The sequence below is a fragment of the Anarrhichthys ocellatus genome, unplaced genomic scaffold (genome assembly GCF_004355925.1).
Source record: "Anarrhichthys ocellatus isolate YVR2014 unplaced genomic scaffold, GSC_Weel_1.0 scaffold61, whole genome shotgun sequence".
Classification (NCBI taxonomy): domain Eukaryota; kingdom Metazoa; phylum Chordata; class Actinopteri; order Perciformes; family Anarhichadidae; genus Anarrhichthys; species Anarrhichthys ocellatus.
Window position 1 is genome coordinate 1,984,614 of NW_022280091.1, and position 19,226 is coordinate 2,003,839.

Here is a 19,226-nt window from a genome sequence, read left to right on the forward strand (position 1 = left end):
TGTGTGTGTGTGTGTGTGTGTATATACGTGTGTGTGTATATACGTGTGTGTGTGTGTGTGTGTGTGTGTGTGTGTGTGTGTGTGTGTGTGTGTGTGTGTGTGTGTGTGTGTGTGTGTGTGTGTGTGTGTGTGTGTGTGTGTGTGTGTGTGTGTGTGTGTGTGTGTGTGTGTGTGTGTGTGTGTATTTGGTTGTTGTATTCTGCTTCTAGCCGTTCCTCTCCGTGCCTAGACCATGACAACAGCAGGTGATACTCTTTATTCTTTATTTTGGCTCCTCTCTCTTTCTTCTCTCCTCGGTGCCCGTACTTTTTTTTTCTCATTCACTGTTAAATCATCTTCTCATTTCCATCCTATCTGTCTGCATGAAATCATAATGCACGACTTTACATTTCCAGAGTTCAGGTTTTGTTGACTAGGGATCTTCTAACCAAGTTTTTTTGTATCCTTGATGCAGATCTGACTCCTTTTAATCTTGCGCATCTGCTGATACAGAGACCGAATACACTATTCATATTTTTCTACCTTATATAAGAGCACTGTATGTTGAGAATAACGTAGCACATCGGGGCGTTTATGACAGCTGGATCTTAATTTGATAGTCCTTAAAGAATAAGGCTGGTGTTACTCTTTGTTTTTCTTATAGTCAACAAATCCCATGAAAGGGTCGAAATCAGTAATGACTTCTGAGTTTTCTGCCCTGTCTGTAGCACAAAACTAGCCCATTTCTCCCTACTGAAGACTTTAAAAACTGTTAAATATATAGTTCCATTTTTTTTATTTCCTAAAACAGCGAATGTTACTCAAGCAGGAGTAAAGCACTGATCTTGCAATTTTACTCTAGACATCTCTAAGTTTACGCGTGTCAACATTTCATATACAGCAACCTTGAGTATTAATGTAAGCACTTGCTTGCCTGAAGATGCCTAATATTTGATACATATTTGCTCCTTAAAACACAAGATTATCCAGAAATAATCTTGTCCAATGCCCTCCTCTTTGCTTGCCTGGCTTGCAAATCAAATGCAAATGAAACTGGAAAGACAACGGGCTGGAATGAAATATAATCTGCTGCAATATGCTTGTTGTTATATCAGAAATGAATGGTGTCATGAAGATAGTTCCTTCTTAATGTAATGGCATTTGCTTTGTCTGCATGGAGGCTCATGATCAACAGATTTAATATCTGTGCCAGAAGTGTTGCATTTATTAACCACCGATTTTAAAAAGAAAAACAATTATTGGATTTCTTGCCGGACCCTTTTTTTCTCAGCTTCCTGGTCAGCTTCATGGTAGATGCCAGGGGCGGGGCCATGCGTGGTTGCCGTCACAACGGTCTGCGAATCATTGTGCCACCAAGAAAGTGTTCTGCACCCACGCGGGTGACATGTAGGCTGGTGAAGAGACACCGTCTGGCCTCCATGCCCCCTATGGTGGAGGGTGAGGGGCTGGCTGGTCGCATCATCGAAGTGGGACCCACTGGAGCCCAGTTCCTGGGGTAAGTGTGTGTGTGTGTGTGTGTGTGTGTGTGTGTGTGTGTGTAAGTGTGTTTACACTGTTGTGTGGTGTGTTCATATTTTCTTCTTCATTCCCCCTCTGTGCTGCGCATGGATCAGTAAGCTCCACCTTCCCACAGCTCCGCCCCCTCTAAATGAGGGCGAGAGCCTGGTCAGTCGCATCCTGCAGCTGGGTCCTCCAGGAACCAAGTTCCTCGGGTAGGACCATGGTTGGGGAACACCCTACCATCCCGGAAGTGGTTACATACTCACCCATATTTTTCCACCGTGTCCACCCGAGATTGTTTTATTATTTACTATAAAAGTGCAAGCCTTTGTCTGAAATTCCCCGACCCGTTGCCTTGTGTTGTTGCGTTATCCCCGTGCTTTTCCTCCATAGTACCAATCCCCACAGTAGTTGGATTCTGCTCCTGATGTAGAATTGATTTTCTCGTTGTGTTTGAATATTTTTCAAATATCTTTTTCATGAATATGTTTGTTTTACTAGGCATGAAATGCATCTGGTGTTTTCAAACTCAAATTTAAATCTTGTGTTCTTTTTTGTTTAGTTTTTTTCTGTTATTGCATAAATCAAACCAGACATCATATTATCTCCGATAAAGCCACCACATACTTTCAAGTCCAATTTGTGTTTCCAATTTTGTGACTTTAACTTGTCACCATTTTTAGGCCCGTGATTGTAGAGATCCCCCATTTTGCAGCCCTGCGGGGAACAGAGAGAGAGCTGGTGATCTTGAGGAGTGAGACGGGGGAGAGCTGGAGGGAACACCACTGTGACTTCACCGAAGAGGAACTGAACCAGATACTTAACGGCATGGATGAAAGTACGGGATCTTATGTAGACTGGGATGCTAATCAAGGGTTGTTGATAGGGTTTGATATCTTGCATCACGTCATTTTTTGATGCAAACAATACATGAAAACACAGCAGCGCAGAAGCCACAGTACGATAACATTAAGCCATGAGGAACTAATGAATGAAGGAAAAACTGCAACACCTTTACACTTGAACCTTCATTCAAACTTCACACAATTGACCGCTCATGTAGTATTTAATTCTCATTATTTCTACTCTTCACAGAACTTGATTCTCCTGAGGAGCTTGAAAAGAAAAGAATATGCCGCATCATCACTCGAGACTTCCCGCAGTATTTTGCGGTGGTGTCACGGATAAAGCAGGACAGTCATTTGATTGGACCAGAGGGCGGGGTCCTCAGTAGCACTCTCGTGCCCCAGGTCCAGGCTGTCTTCCCCGAGGGAGCCCTCACCAAAAAGATCAGAGTTGGGTTACAGGTACGTACAGTGCATATTTCTTAGCCAGACAAGAGTCAAATGTTCAAAGTTATGGCAACCGATAAAGTTATGTTGATACGCATTACACGTTATCCCAGGCTCAGCCCATTGATGTCGATGTGGTGAGAAAGATTCTGGGTAACAAAGCCACATTCAGCTCAATTGTCACATTGGAGCCAAGAAGGAGGAAGTTCCACAAGCCGATCACGATGACAATCCCTATTCCCAAGAGCTCCAATAGTGAGGAGCCAAGCGGAGTGTACAGTGGGGAGACCCCCACCTTACGTTTGCTTTGTAGCATTACAGGTAAGTAGCGGGAATAATCAATCAGCAGAGTCAGCAAACAATAAAATAAATAAAAGCATTTTCAGCTATCACTAGTTTGTGGTAATGTAGGACAGTCAAAATAAATACTCAAAATGTTACCTCTGTATTCTAATGTTTTCCAATGCAATTGTCATTTGGGCATTTTCCATCAATGCATGCTTGGATCCAGAAATCCTGTCATCATTTTTGTTTTCTATAAATACAAAAAAAAGTGAACAAACGTGACAGGCTGGGGAACAAATCATGGGTCTGTGTTTCAGGTGGAACGACTCCCGCCCAATGGGAGGACATAACCGGCTCCACGCCTCTCACCTTTGTTAACCAATGTGTGTCCTTCACCACAAACGTGTCGGCGAGGTAAATTCTCCCTTTAAAGTGTCCGTCACATCGAAGCTTAACACTTTCTTGATGTAGGTGATTTGACTAAATATGTCCTCATATTCCTAGGTTCTGGCTGATAGACTGCAGACAGATCCAGGAGTCGGTTAGCTTTGGCACTCAGCTGTACAGAGAAATCATCTGTGTTCCATACATGGCCAAGTTTGTCATCTTTGCCAAGACACTGGACCCCATTGAGGCCCGTCTGCGCTGTTTCTGCATGACGGACGACAAGATGGACAAGACCCTAGAGCAGCAAGAGAACTTCACTGAAGTTGCCCGGAGCCGAGATGTTGAGGTGGGGAATAAATAAGAAGAGGGGAAAGTGTGAGAAAGGATTTATGTAGGATATAACGAAGGATAGAATTGTGAGAAAGGATTCCTCGAGGATATAAAGAAGGATAGAAGTGTGAGAAAGGGTTCCTCGAGGGTATAAAGAAGGATAGAAATGTGAGAAAGGATTCCTCAAGGGTAAAGGGTATAAAGATGGATAGAAGTGTGAGAAAGGGTTCGTCGAGGGTATAAAGAAGGATAGAAGTATGAGAAAGGATTCCTCGAGGGTATAAAGAAGGATAGAAGTGTGAGAAAGGGTTCGTCGAGGGTATAAAGAAGGATAGAAGTGTGAGAAAGGATTCCTCGAGGGTATAAAGAAGGATAGAAGCATATTGTGGAATAAGTGCACTGGATAGTGAAAAGTGGGTGTCAGGGACTCAAAAAGAGGTTAGTGCAGACACTGCCTACCAACTGGTTCTTACTAATACATTTCATGTCCTTCAAAAATTCTGACAACACTGTTTGAGATTTGACAACTTTAACGGTTTGTTTGAAAGAAAACGGCTCTCATATCTCCACACAGGTGCTGGAAGGAAAACCCATATTTGCCGACTGCTTTGGAAACCTGGTGCCTCTAACCAAGAGCGGACAGCACCATGTCTTTAGCTTCTTTGCTTTCAAAGAGAACAGACTGGCCCTCTTCATCAAAGTATGACTCAACATTGGATAAAAATGTCTGAAATTTCTACTTATTTACTTAGAGAATCAGAAACGATATCTGTACATGAAAATATATGTAATAATGGGCTTCATTGTTGTTTAATTATTGGACAGATTAGAGACACAGCACAGGAGCCATGTGGTCGCTTGTCCTTCACCAAGGAACCACGCACATATCGTACACTAAACCACAATGCCATCTGCAACCTTAACATCACTCTCCCAACATACTCAAAGGTCAGTTTTAATACATCTCAAGTTGTATTTACATAACAATCGTACATTATTTTTTGTTTCATTGTGTAACTGCATTGTTTCCTTTTTCTGTTTTATTCTTCTCTTCAGGAGTCTGATTCAGACCAAGATGCAGATGATGAGGTAAATAAAATGTACTTGTTATAGTACCCCCAACAAAGGAAAAAAGCTGTCATAATTAGGTTGTAGCTAACTATGCTTTTTATTTTTTTTTTGCAGAGCGAGAGGAGTGACAAGAAATGTAAGCTGAACTCTTGTTTTGTGTTAAACATTTTTAGAATTTTGTGATTTATTTTCACAAATCTTTCAGAAATGTACCCATTAATTTGAGACATTTTGCAATCCATTTTTCAATGGTTGCTGTGTCTGTACTGAGGGTGCCACTATATACTTATTATATAAATATTTTGTCAACTACAACACAATCTAAATTGGAGTCACATCACTTGACATAAGATGATAAAGTTTGTAAAGTATTAGTTTAGAAATATTTACAGCTGTATGTGCTAAGAAATGCACTGATTGATACATGTTACTTTCCATTTGGATTAACCCTGCTCTCTTATTTTGCTCTACTAACACTGTGTATTGTTACTGAAAGCTATGCTATGGCTGATGTACTCTGCATTTCCCTCACTCCAAATCCCACTGACTTTCTCCCACCCATAACATTTTCTATATAACCTTTTTATTTTAATCATAAATGAAGGTCAAAATAATACTCTTTATTCAAATCCACTTAAAATCGCTTTGATTTTTAAGGTATTCATGTTAAAATTCCATCTTATCTTGAAAATAATTTTGTTTTGTGGTAATAATATGCAGTATGAAAAGTATTCATTTTGACCACTCATTTTCTCTCATCTCATTCATTTAACATTTTTACCAGTTGCATGCTGAGAAACTGTTGTTCTCTACAGAAATAATTAAAAGACATCATTTTGTTTGTTCTTTTTAAAGTGCGTTGATTTATTGCTGATTTATTTTTCATTATCACTAATTTTGTATGAATTTGGCCACTACTTTTTCATACCAACATTCCTGACTTGCTTTCACTCGAGTTGCACAACAAATCAAATCCTTATTCACGTTTTTACATGATTGTTATTTTAAGTCACTACTTCTTGTCTGTAGGTGAACTAATAGTGTAATAATGTCACAAAACAGTAGTTAATTACCATATAACATAATTTACTTATTTGTAAGGAAAGTATTTTCCTTTCCTTACAAATAATTATAAACTTTAAAACTGACCATCTAATAACCTGTAACAAAGACTATATTGCTTGATATTATTTCCTTACTTTACACCCCCTTCTATTAAACACCCTATTATTTGTTTGTATTCAAAGTTAATTGTGATTTCTATGTTTTAACTTTAATGTTATAGGCAGCCATGTCTCTTCATGTCAGCAACAATCTTGAGAAATTTTGTTTGTCTGTTATCCTTACTTCCTGTCCATTTGTTCCATATCTCTGTTCTCTTTGGTTCTTTTATATTCTCTTAATATGTAGTGAAACAAATTATATTGATATTATTCTCGCCCATATTCTACCTGTTTTGTTACTCCTCCTGGCTTTGCTTATGCTGTTGCTGCTCTTCTCCCCTCCAAACTCTTCTGGATCACTTTGTCATCTTCTTTTCAAGACTTCCTTATCCTCTGTCATTCTTCTCCATACTCTGTGAACTGAAGATGGATTTTTGATCGCATTGTCTTGATCACAGTTTTCTGATGTCTCTCTTCCCCACTTCATTTGTCCCTTATGATCTTTACCCTTTTTGGTTATGAAACTCTTTCAATGAAGATGATGAGTCTGAATCAACTGAGACATTCTCCCTGAGAACTAACCAACCTCTTGACCCTGCAACCCTTGCAAGCCCGGACCTTCTCTCAGACAAGTCGGACGTCCGATCATCCGCTGCAGAGCAAATTGAGCACTTATCATATGAAGAGAGAGCTGGAGGTAGAGGGTTGGACGAAAAAGAGCCTTTGGCCATTGTGTTCAAAGACAGGTTGGAAAAGGTTGAAGGGATTCAAAGAAGTGGCATCAATGAAAGTAGACAGGTACAAGGACAGGATGCTACAAAAGAGAAATGGAGTTCACTCTCTGAGACTAGGTCTGTTGAAAAAAAGTATCCCCCTGTCGAAGAACCAGTTTTCCAGGAGATTTGCATTGAGGGGACGACTTCAAGTAGATCTGCCACAGAGGTCAGAGACATGACAGGCATGGTCTCACAACTCAGCCTCGACATGGACCAATACCTTGAGGAGAGATCTGTAGTGACATGTAGTTCTCTAGAAGACCTTGTCCAAGATAAATTTGATCAGGTTATTGTAAAGCGCGATGGCAAACGGCGTCCACCAGACATCAAGAAACCTATTAGAAAGAAACTTAGAGACAGAGAGCGTTCTGGATGTAGTAGCTCTGAGGGCGAGCTGGAAAGGATGAGCTCTGAAGAGTCTTTAGATGGCGATGTTGTTCTTAAGGAGAGTGCTCTTTTACCCACCACAGTCATGGATCCTCCAACTTCTCCTTCAGTGGTTGAGACACCTATAGGATCAATAAAGGAAAGACTTAAAGCTTTACAGAACAAAGCTGAAGAGGAGGGGGTGAACAAAGATACTCAGGAAGTAATTCCTCAGGCAAAATATTCTATTGCCAAAAGGAAGAATGAGGCAAACATGCCAGAACTTCCCAGAGTTCCCAAGTCCCCTAAATCCCCCAGATCTCAGACGGAGAGATTAGAGGAGACTATGTCTGTTAAGGAACTGATGAACGCATTTCAGACTGGACAGGACCCTTCAAAAAGTAAAGCTGGCCTTTTTGAGCACAAAGCAGTGGCTTCGTCTTGTATTTCAACATTGATATCTGAATCAGGAGATTCTGATCAGATACAGAGGACAGAACAAAATCTTATGCAGGAGCCAAACTCCCAAACTCAGAGGCTCAAAAATTTCAATCAAGAGAGTGATGTCAACAAATCTGACAAAACAGATGTAGATGATCAACCTGTAAGCTTAATTAACGATAACTCAGAGGAATCACAGTTAATGTCACATAGTGCTTCTTTTGGTAAGGCAGTCAAATTTGCTGATACAATTCAATGTGACGACGGAAGAGTTAGCCCACAGACAGAGGTGCCAGAAAAGGAGACTATGTCTGTGAAGGAGCTGATGAAAGCATTCGGGACAGAGCATGATCCCTCAAAAACCAAAGCTGGTGTGTCTCCTTGCATTTCAACGATATCTGAATCAGGAGATTCTGAAGAGATAAACACCATTAACCAAAATGCTCTGCAAGAGCCCAAATCCCAAATCCAAACTCAGAACCTCACCATTTTCTATCAACAGAGTGATGTCAAGAAATGTGACGAAAAAGACACAGAGGAACAGCCAGCAAGCCTTATCAGAGATAACTCAAAGAAATCCCTATTAATTTCAGATAGTGCTTCTTTTGGAAAGATGGTAACATTTGCTGATACAGTTCAATGTGATGACAGAAGTGTTAGCCCACAGAGAGAAACTTCAGAGTTGTCAGAGAAGGAGACTTTGTCAGTTAAGGAGCTGATGAAATCATTCCAGTCTGGGCATGATCCCTCAAAAAATAAAGCTGGGCTTTATGAACACGAAGCTGTTGCTTCTTCTTGTATTTCAACATTGATATCTGAATCAGGAGATTCTGAAGAGATGGAGATGTCTGAGCATGGTGCTACACAGAAGCCAAAATCCCAAACTCAGAATCTCACAAGTTTCCACCAACAGAGTGATGGCAAGGAATGTTATACAACAGACTTAAGGGATCGACCAGTAAGCTTAAGGAGAGATAACTCTGAAGAATTACAGTTAATTTCAGATCATTCTTATTTTGGAAAGACAGTAACATTTGCTGATACAATTCAGTGTGACAATGAAAATGTTAGCCAACAGAGAGAGGCATCAGATTCAGAGTCAGAGAAGGAAAGTGTGTCTGTTAAAGACCTGATGAAAGCCTTCCAGACTGGGCATGATCCCTCAGAATCTCAAGCTGGGCTTTATGAACACAACGTTATGGCTTCTTCCATTTCAACATTGATATCTGAATCAGGAAATTCTGAAGAGATACATATGACTGCACAAAGGACTGAGCAAAGTCCTATGCAGGAGTCAAAGCCACAAACCCAAACTCAGAGCGTCATAATTGTCTATCAAGGCAGTGATGTCAAGAAATTTGACAAAACAGACTTCCCAGATGACTCTGAGGAGTCACAGTTCATTTCAGATGGCACTTATTTTGGAAAGACAGTAACATTTGCTGATACAGTTCAGTGTGAGGATGGAGGTGTTATCCCACAGAGAGAGGCATCAGAGTTGTCAGAGAAAGAGACTACATCTGTTAAGGAGCTGATGAAAGCATTCCAGACTAGACAGGACCCTTTTAAAAGTAAAGCTGGTTTGGGTGAACACAATGCCAGTGCTTCGTGTATTTCAACACTGATATCTGAATCAGTGGGTCCTGAAGAGATACAGATGACTCAACACAGTCCCACACAGGAGCCTAAATCGCAATCCCAAATACAAAATGTCACAATTTTCCATCCCCAAAGTGATATCGACATATGTGGAACATTAGATTTAGAGGCTCAAACAATAAACTTAATGAGCGATAACTCTGAGGAATTACAGCTAATTTCAGATATTGCTTATTTTGGAGAAACAATAGAAATTGATGATACAATTCAGTTTGATGATGTAAGGGTTTACCCTCAGAGAGAAGAGCCAGAGTTGTCAGGAAAAGGCAGGATGCAGTTAGAGGAACCGGTCATAGGCACTGGTAGGAGTTTATCTGAAGACCTACAGATCAGCCCTGATCGCCGACCTTCTGAGGACTTCAGTGCTGATATAAAGGCTGAGCTGGAAGACAGTCCTGAGTACCAGCTTTTCAAGCAGACTTCAACAGCTGAAGATGTAAGCAATCAGCTGGAGGCACCTGAGGAGGAAACCATGGCAGATTTTGACACAAATCCAGCTTCCAACTCCAGTCCCTGTATAAAAAGTTATTTTGGGGAAGCTTCTCTTCTTGAGAATCAAATGAAAGATGATGATCTAAGTTCTGAGAGTCCCAAGCATGAAGGTATGGCTGAATCCTCAAACCCAAGTGTTGATATTAGGACCCCTCGTTCCAGCTCAGAGGAGAGCGAGAATTATGAAGGACTCACAGTGACGGATCAAATGACGAATGAAATGTTTACTTGCACTACTAGGAGAAAGGAAAACTACGTCATACTTTCACAAAAGGAGAGACTTCATAAAGCAAGCAAAGAAAGCACAACAATTGATCATGGAAGCAAAATATTCTTTACACAAACTGACACTGAAGTAACAGAGGTCAAAATCGGGGAGCCACAACCTCAAGAAGTCCACATTGAGAGGAACACCTCTAGCCAGGCATCCACTGCAGTAAAGGATATGTCAGGGATGTTGTCCTTAATGAGCAGTGAGTTGGATCAGTATCTAAAAGCTTGGCCTGTGGCACGTCAGCCACCAGGAGAGGATATTGTTCAGGAGAAATTTGAACAAACAATTCTAATAAAAGACAAAGATAAAGAAAATCTTGCATTTGTCACTGATGAAAATAACGGAGCAACAGCTGGTGGCAAAACAAAAGAAATAGATCATGCGCCAACAGAAGAACATCCACTTACATGGGGAGGTGAAGAAGAAGAGAGTGAATTTGAAGAAGTAAACAATACATCAGGGTTGTTGTCAGTCAACGACTGGAATCAGTATGAAGAGGCTATGCCTGTGGTTAGTCGAACAATAAAGGAAGATAATGTGCAGGAAAAATTTGAAATTTTCACATCCTTCACTGATGAAAATAAAGGAGTGACAGTAGATTGCACAATACAAGAAACAGATTGCGCAGCAGTGGAATGTAAGGTCACAAGGAAAGGTGAAGAAATGGTGAGGGAATTTGGAGAAACCAAAGCAACCTTGATTGAAGAACTCCCAATGAAGGAAGAGTGGGTAGAGAGAGAGGCTTCATATCAGCCATCTTCAAAAGTAAAAGACATGTCAGGCATGCAATCAGTGCTTAACAGTGACTTAGACAGGTACCTCGAGGACAGGCCAGTGAAATTCACGCCTCCAGAAGAGGACGTTGTCCAGGAGAAATTTGAAGAAGTTAATCTCACCGAAATCCATAAATCCTCCAGGGAGGAGCAAACAATAACAACATGTGAAAAAACCCAAAAAGTAGCTGGTTTTGCTTGGAAGGATAATATAAGTGGAGAGACATATGAACCGAGTGGTGTGGTTGAACTCAAAGAACTTACACCAAGTTCTTTACTGGAGACATCAACCCAAGAAGTTTGCATCAAGAGGATAGGCCATGAACCATCTACAACTGAGAGGGATATGTCAGGCATGTTGTCACTTCTCAGTAGTGACTTGGATCAATATCTCGAGGAAAGGCCAGCGGTAATGCAATGCCACCCAGAAGAAGATGAACTAGTCCTTGAGTGCTACAAACAAGTTAGACTGACAACCAGTGATTTAAACAATAAGGTAGATGTAGAGGCCAATGAACATATGCAGGCAGATGTAATTGGAGTCACAGAATTGTCACCAAGTTCTGAATTGGAGACACCACTCCAAGAAGTTTTCATGGAGAGAAAGTCCCAGCAACAACAGTCTGCAACTGAGAGGGATGTGACAGGTATGTTGTCACTGCTCAGTACTGACTTAAATCGGTACTTAAAGGAAAAGCCAGTGGCAATTCAACTCCACCCAGAAGAGCATCTAGTCCATGAGAGCTGCAAAGAAGTTTTTCTGACAAGCAGTAATTTGGAGGATAAGATAGATGTAGAGGCAGAGGAACACCTACAGACCAATGCAGTTGGAGTTACAGAATTGTCAACAAGTTCTGTATTGGAGACACCATTCCAAGAAGCTTGCATGGAGAGTAAGACACAGCAACAACAGTCTGCAACTAAGAGGGATATGTCAGGCATGTTGTCACTGCTCAGTACTGACTTAAATCAGTACATAAAGGAAAAGCCAGTGGCAAGTCAACTCCACCCAGAAGAGCATCTAGTCCATGAGAGCTGCAAAGAAGTTTTTCTGACAAGCAGTAATTTGGAGAATAAGATAGATGTAGAGGCAAATGAACACCTACAGACCAACGCAGGTGGAGTCACAGAATTGTCAACAAGTTCTATATTGGAGACACCATTCCAAGAAGTTTTCATGGAGAGAAAGTCACAGCAACAACAGTCTGCAACTGAGAGGGATGTGACAGGTATGTTGTCACTGCTCAGTACTGACTTAAATCGGTACTTAAAGGAAAGGCCAGTGGTGATACATTGCCAGTCAAAAGAGGAGGTAGTCCATGAAAGCTTTGAAGAAGTTATACTTACAAAAGACACTAACAGAGAAACTCTTTCATTCTCCCCTGAACATAAGATGATGTCACAAGATAAAAATGCAGACTTTGTGAACCTCGATAAAAAGGGAGCTATAGAGAGTGGATGGCAGATAAGTTCCCATGAAGATGAAAGACTGAAGAGTTTTTCATGTGAGGAAAGTGAGGCGAAAAACTCACCATGTGCAGCGTCGCATTTTAATGACTCAACTGAAGGGGCAGTGGGCATTACAAAGCCATATGTGACAATGGATGACTCTAACAATGATCATAAAGATGTTGTTGCTGATTCAATTCTCAAAATACACGATTTCCTGCAACTAACAAATAGGTCTGACACGTTACAACGACCGGACAATTTGATGAACCTAAACACTGTGCTTTCTGGTGACCCAGCTAAAGAGCTATGTCATCAGGACTCGTTAGAGTCAAGTCCTCTCATGGAGGATGGATCTTCAAAAAAATCCCCTGATTCAATTGAGCCAAGCCCTACCGGAGAATCCCCTAGTCCAGACTCTCTTGAGGGAAGTCCCACTCAAGCAAAGGATACAGAACTTAAGACGCCAGCCAAAACAGCTGTGTACGAGGATTATGCCTCCCAGCTGAAAGCATGTTATTCTTCTGACAGAAGTTTTTGCAGGGATGAAAGTGAGCAAGAAGAACAAGGAAATGACTATGGGATCATCCAAATGGAAAGTGAGATAAATTACCAACATTCCTTCTCAGCAAAGACAGTGACCGATGGCAGTATGTATTCCGACACCAAAATATGTGACAGTGAGAATCTTCACTTGCTCATAAGGAAAGACTCTCTCGAGGCAGATAGTGAGGATGATACCACCAATAAACAGTTCACCCCAGAAGAAGAGATGTTTAAAATGGCTGCAAAGATCAAAACATATGAAGAGATGGAACAGGAGGCTAAAGTAAAGAGAGACAAATCAGAGAAAGTTGATCTCGGAAACGACGAGCCAGATCTAAAAGAGTTTGCACAGCTTGAAGCTGAGAAACAGGTTCATCTTTGTCCTGCAAAGGACAGAAACCCACCAGATGAAACACTTGTTCGAACATCAGGTAATGAGACAACCCTCGATCCATTTCAGTTTCAAGAGGGGAAGCTTTTTGAAATGACCAGAGGGGGAGCTATTGATATGACAAGAAGAAGTTTTGATGAAGGGGAAGGATATGCATTTTTTCATATTGGGGAACATCCAGTTGATGAAGTTGTGCAAGAGGAGACTGAGGAATGTCAAACAAAGTATTTAGCTTTAGAGAATAGTGATTATATTACAGATACAACCCTTGAAGAGATCCCCAAATCATATCTGACTCATGGTGCCAATGACACAATTCCTACTCCCAAACCCAGAACTCTCGTCAAACCCTCAAGTGACAAGTCAGAAAGAGAGATGTCACTTTCTGAAGCTGATCTTGGCAGCTCCGTAGAGGTTCAGCTTGGTTCCCCCAGTGCTTTGGAGAGACTAACCAACATTCAAAGTGAGGTCGAAAACTTTGAAAGTCTTGGTCTAGGCTACCTAGACTCTACCATAGCTGACCTTCAATCAGACACATCCACAGTTGCCCATTCAGCGTACTCAGAGCAGAGCCATGATTCATCAGACTCCTCTCCTGATGATGATGATGATGATGATGAGGAGGAAGATGAAGAAGACCAGTGCTCAGTTATAGAGATGTCCCTTGCACAGGCTGGCATCCCAGCATATCATCAGGATTCATCCCCATCTTTGGAAATGACTATGAAAGACTCACAGAAATCTCAGCTTGATCAGGTTCAAAGAAAAGCAGAAAGAAGCTCAACTTTGGATCGTAGGACTAGATCTGAGGCTGATAGTGGCACAAGTAAAGCCTCTAATAAAGACTGTAGGAGTTATTCTGACAGTAGTGAACCCACTGATATATCCAACCTTTCTCCATTCAAACTTTCTGTCACGATGCAACAGAAACCTCCAGCTCAGGCAATCTCCTCCTCTCCCCAAAGGAAAGAAATCCAACTCTCTACGACAACTGAAACATCGGTTAGGTCATCTTTGGATGCTGATTATATAAGCAGCACTAGTCACAGGAGTCCAGACTCTGTTATCTCCACATATGACATTGTGGTCTTACATAGTACTGATTCAGAGGTCAACCCGTTGCCAGGTGTGCAACCATCTTCTGGGAGAGAAGATGTATTTCAATCCAGGCCTGCCTGGGATGCTACGGTGGAAACTCAGATGCAGAGAATCTTCGATGAGCCAGCTCCAGACTGTACGCCAGGTATGGCCAGAACTACATGAGCTTTTACTTTCCTATTTCTTCTCCTTGGCAGCAAGAGCCTTTTCCTCTTCCTAAGAACGTAATGCCACCATTAGTCATTATTGTATGGTTTTCACTCGTTGTGATTTGTCTTGTCCCATCTTTCATTGTGTTTTCGTATTTTGTGTGTGTGTGTGTGTGTGTGTGTGTGTGTGTGTGTGTGTGTGTGTGTGTGTGTGTGTGTGTGTGTATTTGTTGTGGTGTTTTGCACGTTGGTAAGTCACTTTCCCATCTGTGTTTGTGTATATGCAATCTCAAGATTGAATGGCCATGTTGTTAAAGAAGTTGTAGCTTTAACAATTTGGATGCAGACTTCCATCATTGTAATGGGATCCGCTCTACTAATACGGCTTTACTAATATTAGCATCCACATCGCTTAATAAGCACAATAATGGCAATGCTTACACTAATGATTTAAAACAGCATGTGCTAATTGTGACCAAATAATCATAGTCTGTAAACAAGTCAACTTCTCCTCAATGACAAATCCAACCTTCGTGTTATCATCCATGTAAACATCACAGACCCACATTTCATTTGAGAGTATTACAGCCCATAACATAGGCTATATAGGCTAGGAAATAACATTGTAGATCTACACTTACAAAGTATATTACCATTGGTACCTGCAATGTGAAAAAAACATCACTTTGAAATATGTAGGTAATGGTATTCTATGCTTTGAACTGTTGACCATGATATTAGAATGTAATGTTTGGCTCTGACGGCATTTTTTAGTGGATTGGCAGGATGATGCTGACAGGAAAGAGGAGACATTGGCTATCGTTGCAGATCTCCTTGGCTTCAGCTGGACTGGTAAGCTGTCAAACAATGCAATCGTTCTTATTTGGTTTGAATTGGAACTGTTTATTTGTTCGCAGAACTGGGGGAATAGCTAAAAATGAATCCATGTTCTAGTACAAAAACACGCACATTATAGTTAATTTAAAAAAAAAAAATTTTAATCCCTTGTTTTGTTACCCATCACTCTAGAACTGGCAAGAGAACTGGAATTCAGTGAGGTTGATATCCAATTAGTGAGAACAGAGAATCCTAATTCCCTCCAAGAGCAGAGCCATGCCTTGCTACAGCGCTGGGTTGAGCGAGAAGGCAAACATGCCACAGGTACATTGCTTGTAGGTCTGACAGATTTGAATCGACATTTTTCTAGTATTTGTTGGAAGATACTGAATGCTCTATTAGCTTTTTACTTTCATACACTCCAGGTAATTTATGAGAACACATTTGCAATTTTTAAATGATTTAATTGTTGTGTTTATTGAATGCTTTTTTTTAACAGTATATTAATGAGTGATAAATCCTTCCACAGAGGATTGTCTGATTAAGAGACTAACCAAGATCAACCGCATGGACATCGTCCATCTCATTGAAACCCAGATGAACAAGTCAGTTCAAGAGCAGACGTCTAGAACTTATGCAGAGATAGAGAAGACACTGGATCACAGTGAAGGTAGTAACATCTCCAACCACTCAACTCAGCAAACCGTTTGAAAGCTCTATCTAACACCAGGCTGTATTTGTGTGTCTGCTAGCACTCTTATACATCATGTGTGTTTTTCAGTGTCAGTAGCCCTATCTTCAGTGCAAGATGATGCAGACAGCCCCAGAGTGAGAAGGGTTGAGTCTGACCGCAGACCACCCCCAGCTGTTTCTGAGGAGGACCTCTCAGTTGCTTCCCTACTGGATATTCCTTCCTGGGCAGAGCCTGTTGGATACACCCACTCAGAGAGCATGCATGGTGACCTGTTGGAGGAGCTCGAGATCCCACAGTAAATGATTGATTTGAAATTATTCCTGATTCTGCAACACACATTAGTAGCATAATATAGTGCCACATCATTCGACGTGCTTCAACTGACAGCCATGGCACACACCAGACACGCAATATAGGCATGGAGACAAAAAAACACAAACCATGTTGATGCTGGGAAATAGAACAGTGTCATATCTTGACACAAGGAGGTTCCATATATTTGCCCCGTGCCCATTGTTTATGGGGGTTGCCCTTTAGTCTTGTTAGATTAGAGCTTTGACATATCACATTCATCCAAGGCATATTTTGTGACCTAGCCTTCCTCTTGTGTTACAGTGAATTGAACCCTAACCTCTGCACCTCCGAGGATGTGATTACGGAGGAAACTACAAGTTACGACAACTTGGATGAGCAAGTAAGTATGCTTGTGACTTCAAAAGAAGCAGCACTCGGGAGCCAAGTAACTCAGGTTTTTGACCCCAAAGTGAAAGACCAGCAAGATTGCTGCAGTGTTGAAGTTCATGCCACCATGCCGTACCAAGATGGCACTCAGTGCCAAGTCAAAGATGACTCCAGCCAATCCTTACCATTGAAGCAGTGTGGTTGTGAGGATGAGCAAGGGCAATCACCTGCAATTCTGAAGTTACCATCATCTATATCTATCAAAGACTTTGGTTTGAGCCTATCAGAGTCGGACCAAGCTGAGACTGACTTCAGTGAGATTTGTGATGAGTTTTCCTATACACCACAGCATACAGATGCAGCTAAAACCATTGTCAGAAGAATTTCTGACAGCCCTAGCCTGTTCCACCAATCAACTCTGGCCATGACTGAAGATGACATAGATGTAGCTCAAAAAAGCAAGCTCTCTCAGAAGTGTACTGATGAGATCACAGCAGAAGTACTGTCTGGTCATGACAAGATACCGCAGGCTTTAGGTGTGAACATGGACTGTAAACCCTTCAAGTCAAGCAAGAAAGAAAATACGAAATCCCAAGTGTACAGTGATGGGTATCCAGAAAACATGCCCTTCATTGATGATTTGATTGAACCCATTATTGCTACAGCCAAGTACAGCATGGTGAAAGCATTCAAAATGAAGGTACCAAAGACCAATTTGCCACACAGTCTGACAAGCGGCCCTGCTCACATGGCTTGTGACTCAACTGATATCAACCATCTTGCACAACAGTCACCTAAGAAAGATGTGACATTATGTTGCACTTTTATAGAGAACAGCCCTTTGACCCCTGATTCTTTGGCAAATAAAAAGCAATGTGGCTCATTTTCACCTGTTGAAGAAAGGGGTCTATTCCCTGTAGAGGCATGGATATTAAATGACCCCATAGCTAGACCGACATCCCCTGAATCTTTAATGTCATTCAGTTGTTCTAGGGCAATGTCACCTAACGTAACCTTACCTGCAGAATGTTCAAGTATGTTGGATGGCAGCCGGGCACTCTCTCCAAGGTCTGATCATTGTAGTTTACAAGATGTTACCAATAATTTCACTGAAAATGAATTTGACCTCAGTCAATCAAATACAAATGAGTGTGCACCACTGTTTGGTTTGAAAGATTCTGCCACACACTCCTTTTGGTCAGAGTCATTAGAGTATTGGAATGACTATAGGCCACTATCCCCTGACTCTCAAGTACCTAAATATAGTTTACCTATACCGGAAGGTGTACAGATAAAGAGAGATTTTAGAGTATTCTCATCTGTGACATCAGATACTGAATCTGATGAGTTTTTAGAAAGGGATTGCCGACCATTCTCACCAGACTCACAGACTTCTCAGTGCAGTTTCTCATTTCTTGAACTCTTGCTCTCAGAACCTATACGCACCCAACTTATGAGTCAATACTGTGATTATTATTTAGTATATTCAGGAGGGAATCCACCCTCATCACTACTGACCTTAGCTTCTTACACTACAATCTACAAAAAACTGGATCAGGGGAGCCATTTGACACCAGAATTAGTAGCTTCAGATCACTTGCAATATTCTATGAATGCTCCTTCATCACCTCTTAATGAATGGTTGGATGAAAAAAGCACAGATGCACCAGATTTATTGACATTTCATGCAAAAGCTGAAGAAAGGGCATCTCTGTTAACAACTGCTATTTCAACAGCAAAATATCTTACACATGCAGATGTCAAAAGTACCCATATTGCAGATTCAGGCTGTTCCAGTCGAACAGAAAAGTCATTTCAGCTAAGGCCGCTGACATCTGAAGCACCAAAACAACAGAAGGATACTCAATCTTTCCTTGATTACTGGTTTTGTAAGTTTGAACCACAATTCCCTGAATGCTTGCCATCACAAGGTCAGTCACATAATGATTTAACAAACATTACACAAAACACCTTACACCACAATGAAATGCAAGATGCCATGAATCACAAAAGTCACGAACAATATGTAGAAACTTATAATGCGCTCAAGCAACTACCGACATCCAAACCAATGGTCTTTAACTTGGTAAAGAGACCAAAATGCATTTTAGAGTTCACAAATAACATAGTTTCAATGTCAAACACAGAGACGTGTTTAATTAGGACTGAAAACAGAGAAGGCAATTGTAGATTTGAAGATGGCTTGAAAATATTAGGAGCGCAGTCCCATAAGTCAAAAACATTTTTGGGAGAACCATACAAGGATTTATTCCTTGAAAACACATTGGATGAAACAAAACAGGGTTCTCCAAAGTCTGCATTTTTCCCCGACCTAAGCGCATCCTCCCCAAAATCTGTGGCGTCAGATGAGCAGTGTTCTTTGTCTTCTCGCATGACATTTAGCGCAATGAAGAGTCAACATTGTAACTACTACTTACAGTACTCTGAAAGTAGATCAGTATCACCTCTTTCAACACTGTCAGATGTTGAGTATTCCGGATTTTGTCTCGAGGAATTGTCTGCCGACAACAGACCAGATTCCCCAGATTCACTTACTTCACAAGTTGACGCT

The 19,226-nt window shown here is 41.1% G+C and overlaps 1 protein-coding gene across 5 annotated transcripts in view; it reads left to right on the plus strand.

The window, feature by feature from the left end:
* The window catches only part of ank2a (ankyrin 2a, neuronal), an 87,088-nt gene that overhangs the window by 36,967 nt on the left and 30,895 nt on the right, over positions 1-19,226 (plus strand). For 3 of the 5 annotated variants that reach the window (XM_031872021.1, XM_031872020.1, XM_031872022.1), the window contains exons 28-45: positions 210-245; positions 1,271-1,495; positions 1,614-1,712; positions 2,184-2,338; positions 2,596-2,807; positions 2,906-3,113; positions 3,395-3,491; positions 3,582-3,810; positions 4,369-4,494; positions 4,620-4,742; positions 4,851-4,883; positions 4,980-5,001; positions 6,567-14,438; positions 15,217-15,294; positions 15,472-15,603; positions 15,809-15,949; positions 16,061-16,268; positions 16,589-16,667. In XM_031872021.1, the coding sequence (XP_031727881.1) occupies positions 210-245; positions 1,271-1,495; positions 1,614-1,712; positions 2,184-2,338; positions 2,596-2,807; positions 2,906-3,113; positions 3,395-3,491; positions 3,582-3,810; positions 4,369-4,494; positions 4,620-4,742; positions 4,851-4,883; positions 4,980-5,001; positions 6,567-14,438; positions 15,217-15,294; positions 15,472-15,603; positions 15,809-15,949; positions 16,061-16,268; positions 16,589-16,667 (10,075 nt within the window). The other 2 variants (XM_031872023.1, XM_031872024.1) reach the window with 2 other exon arrangements.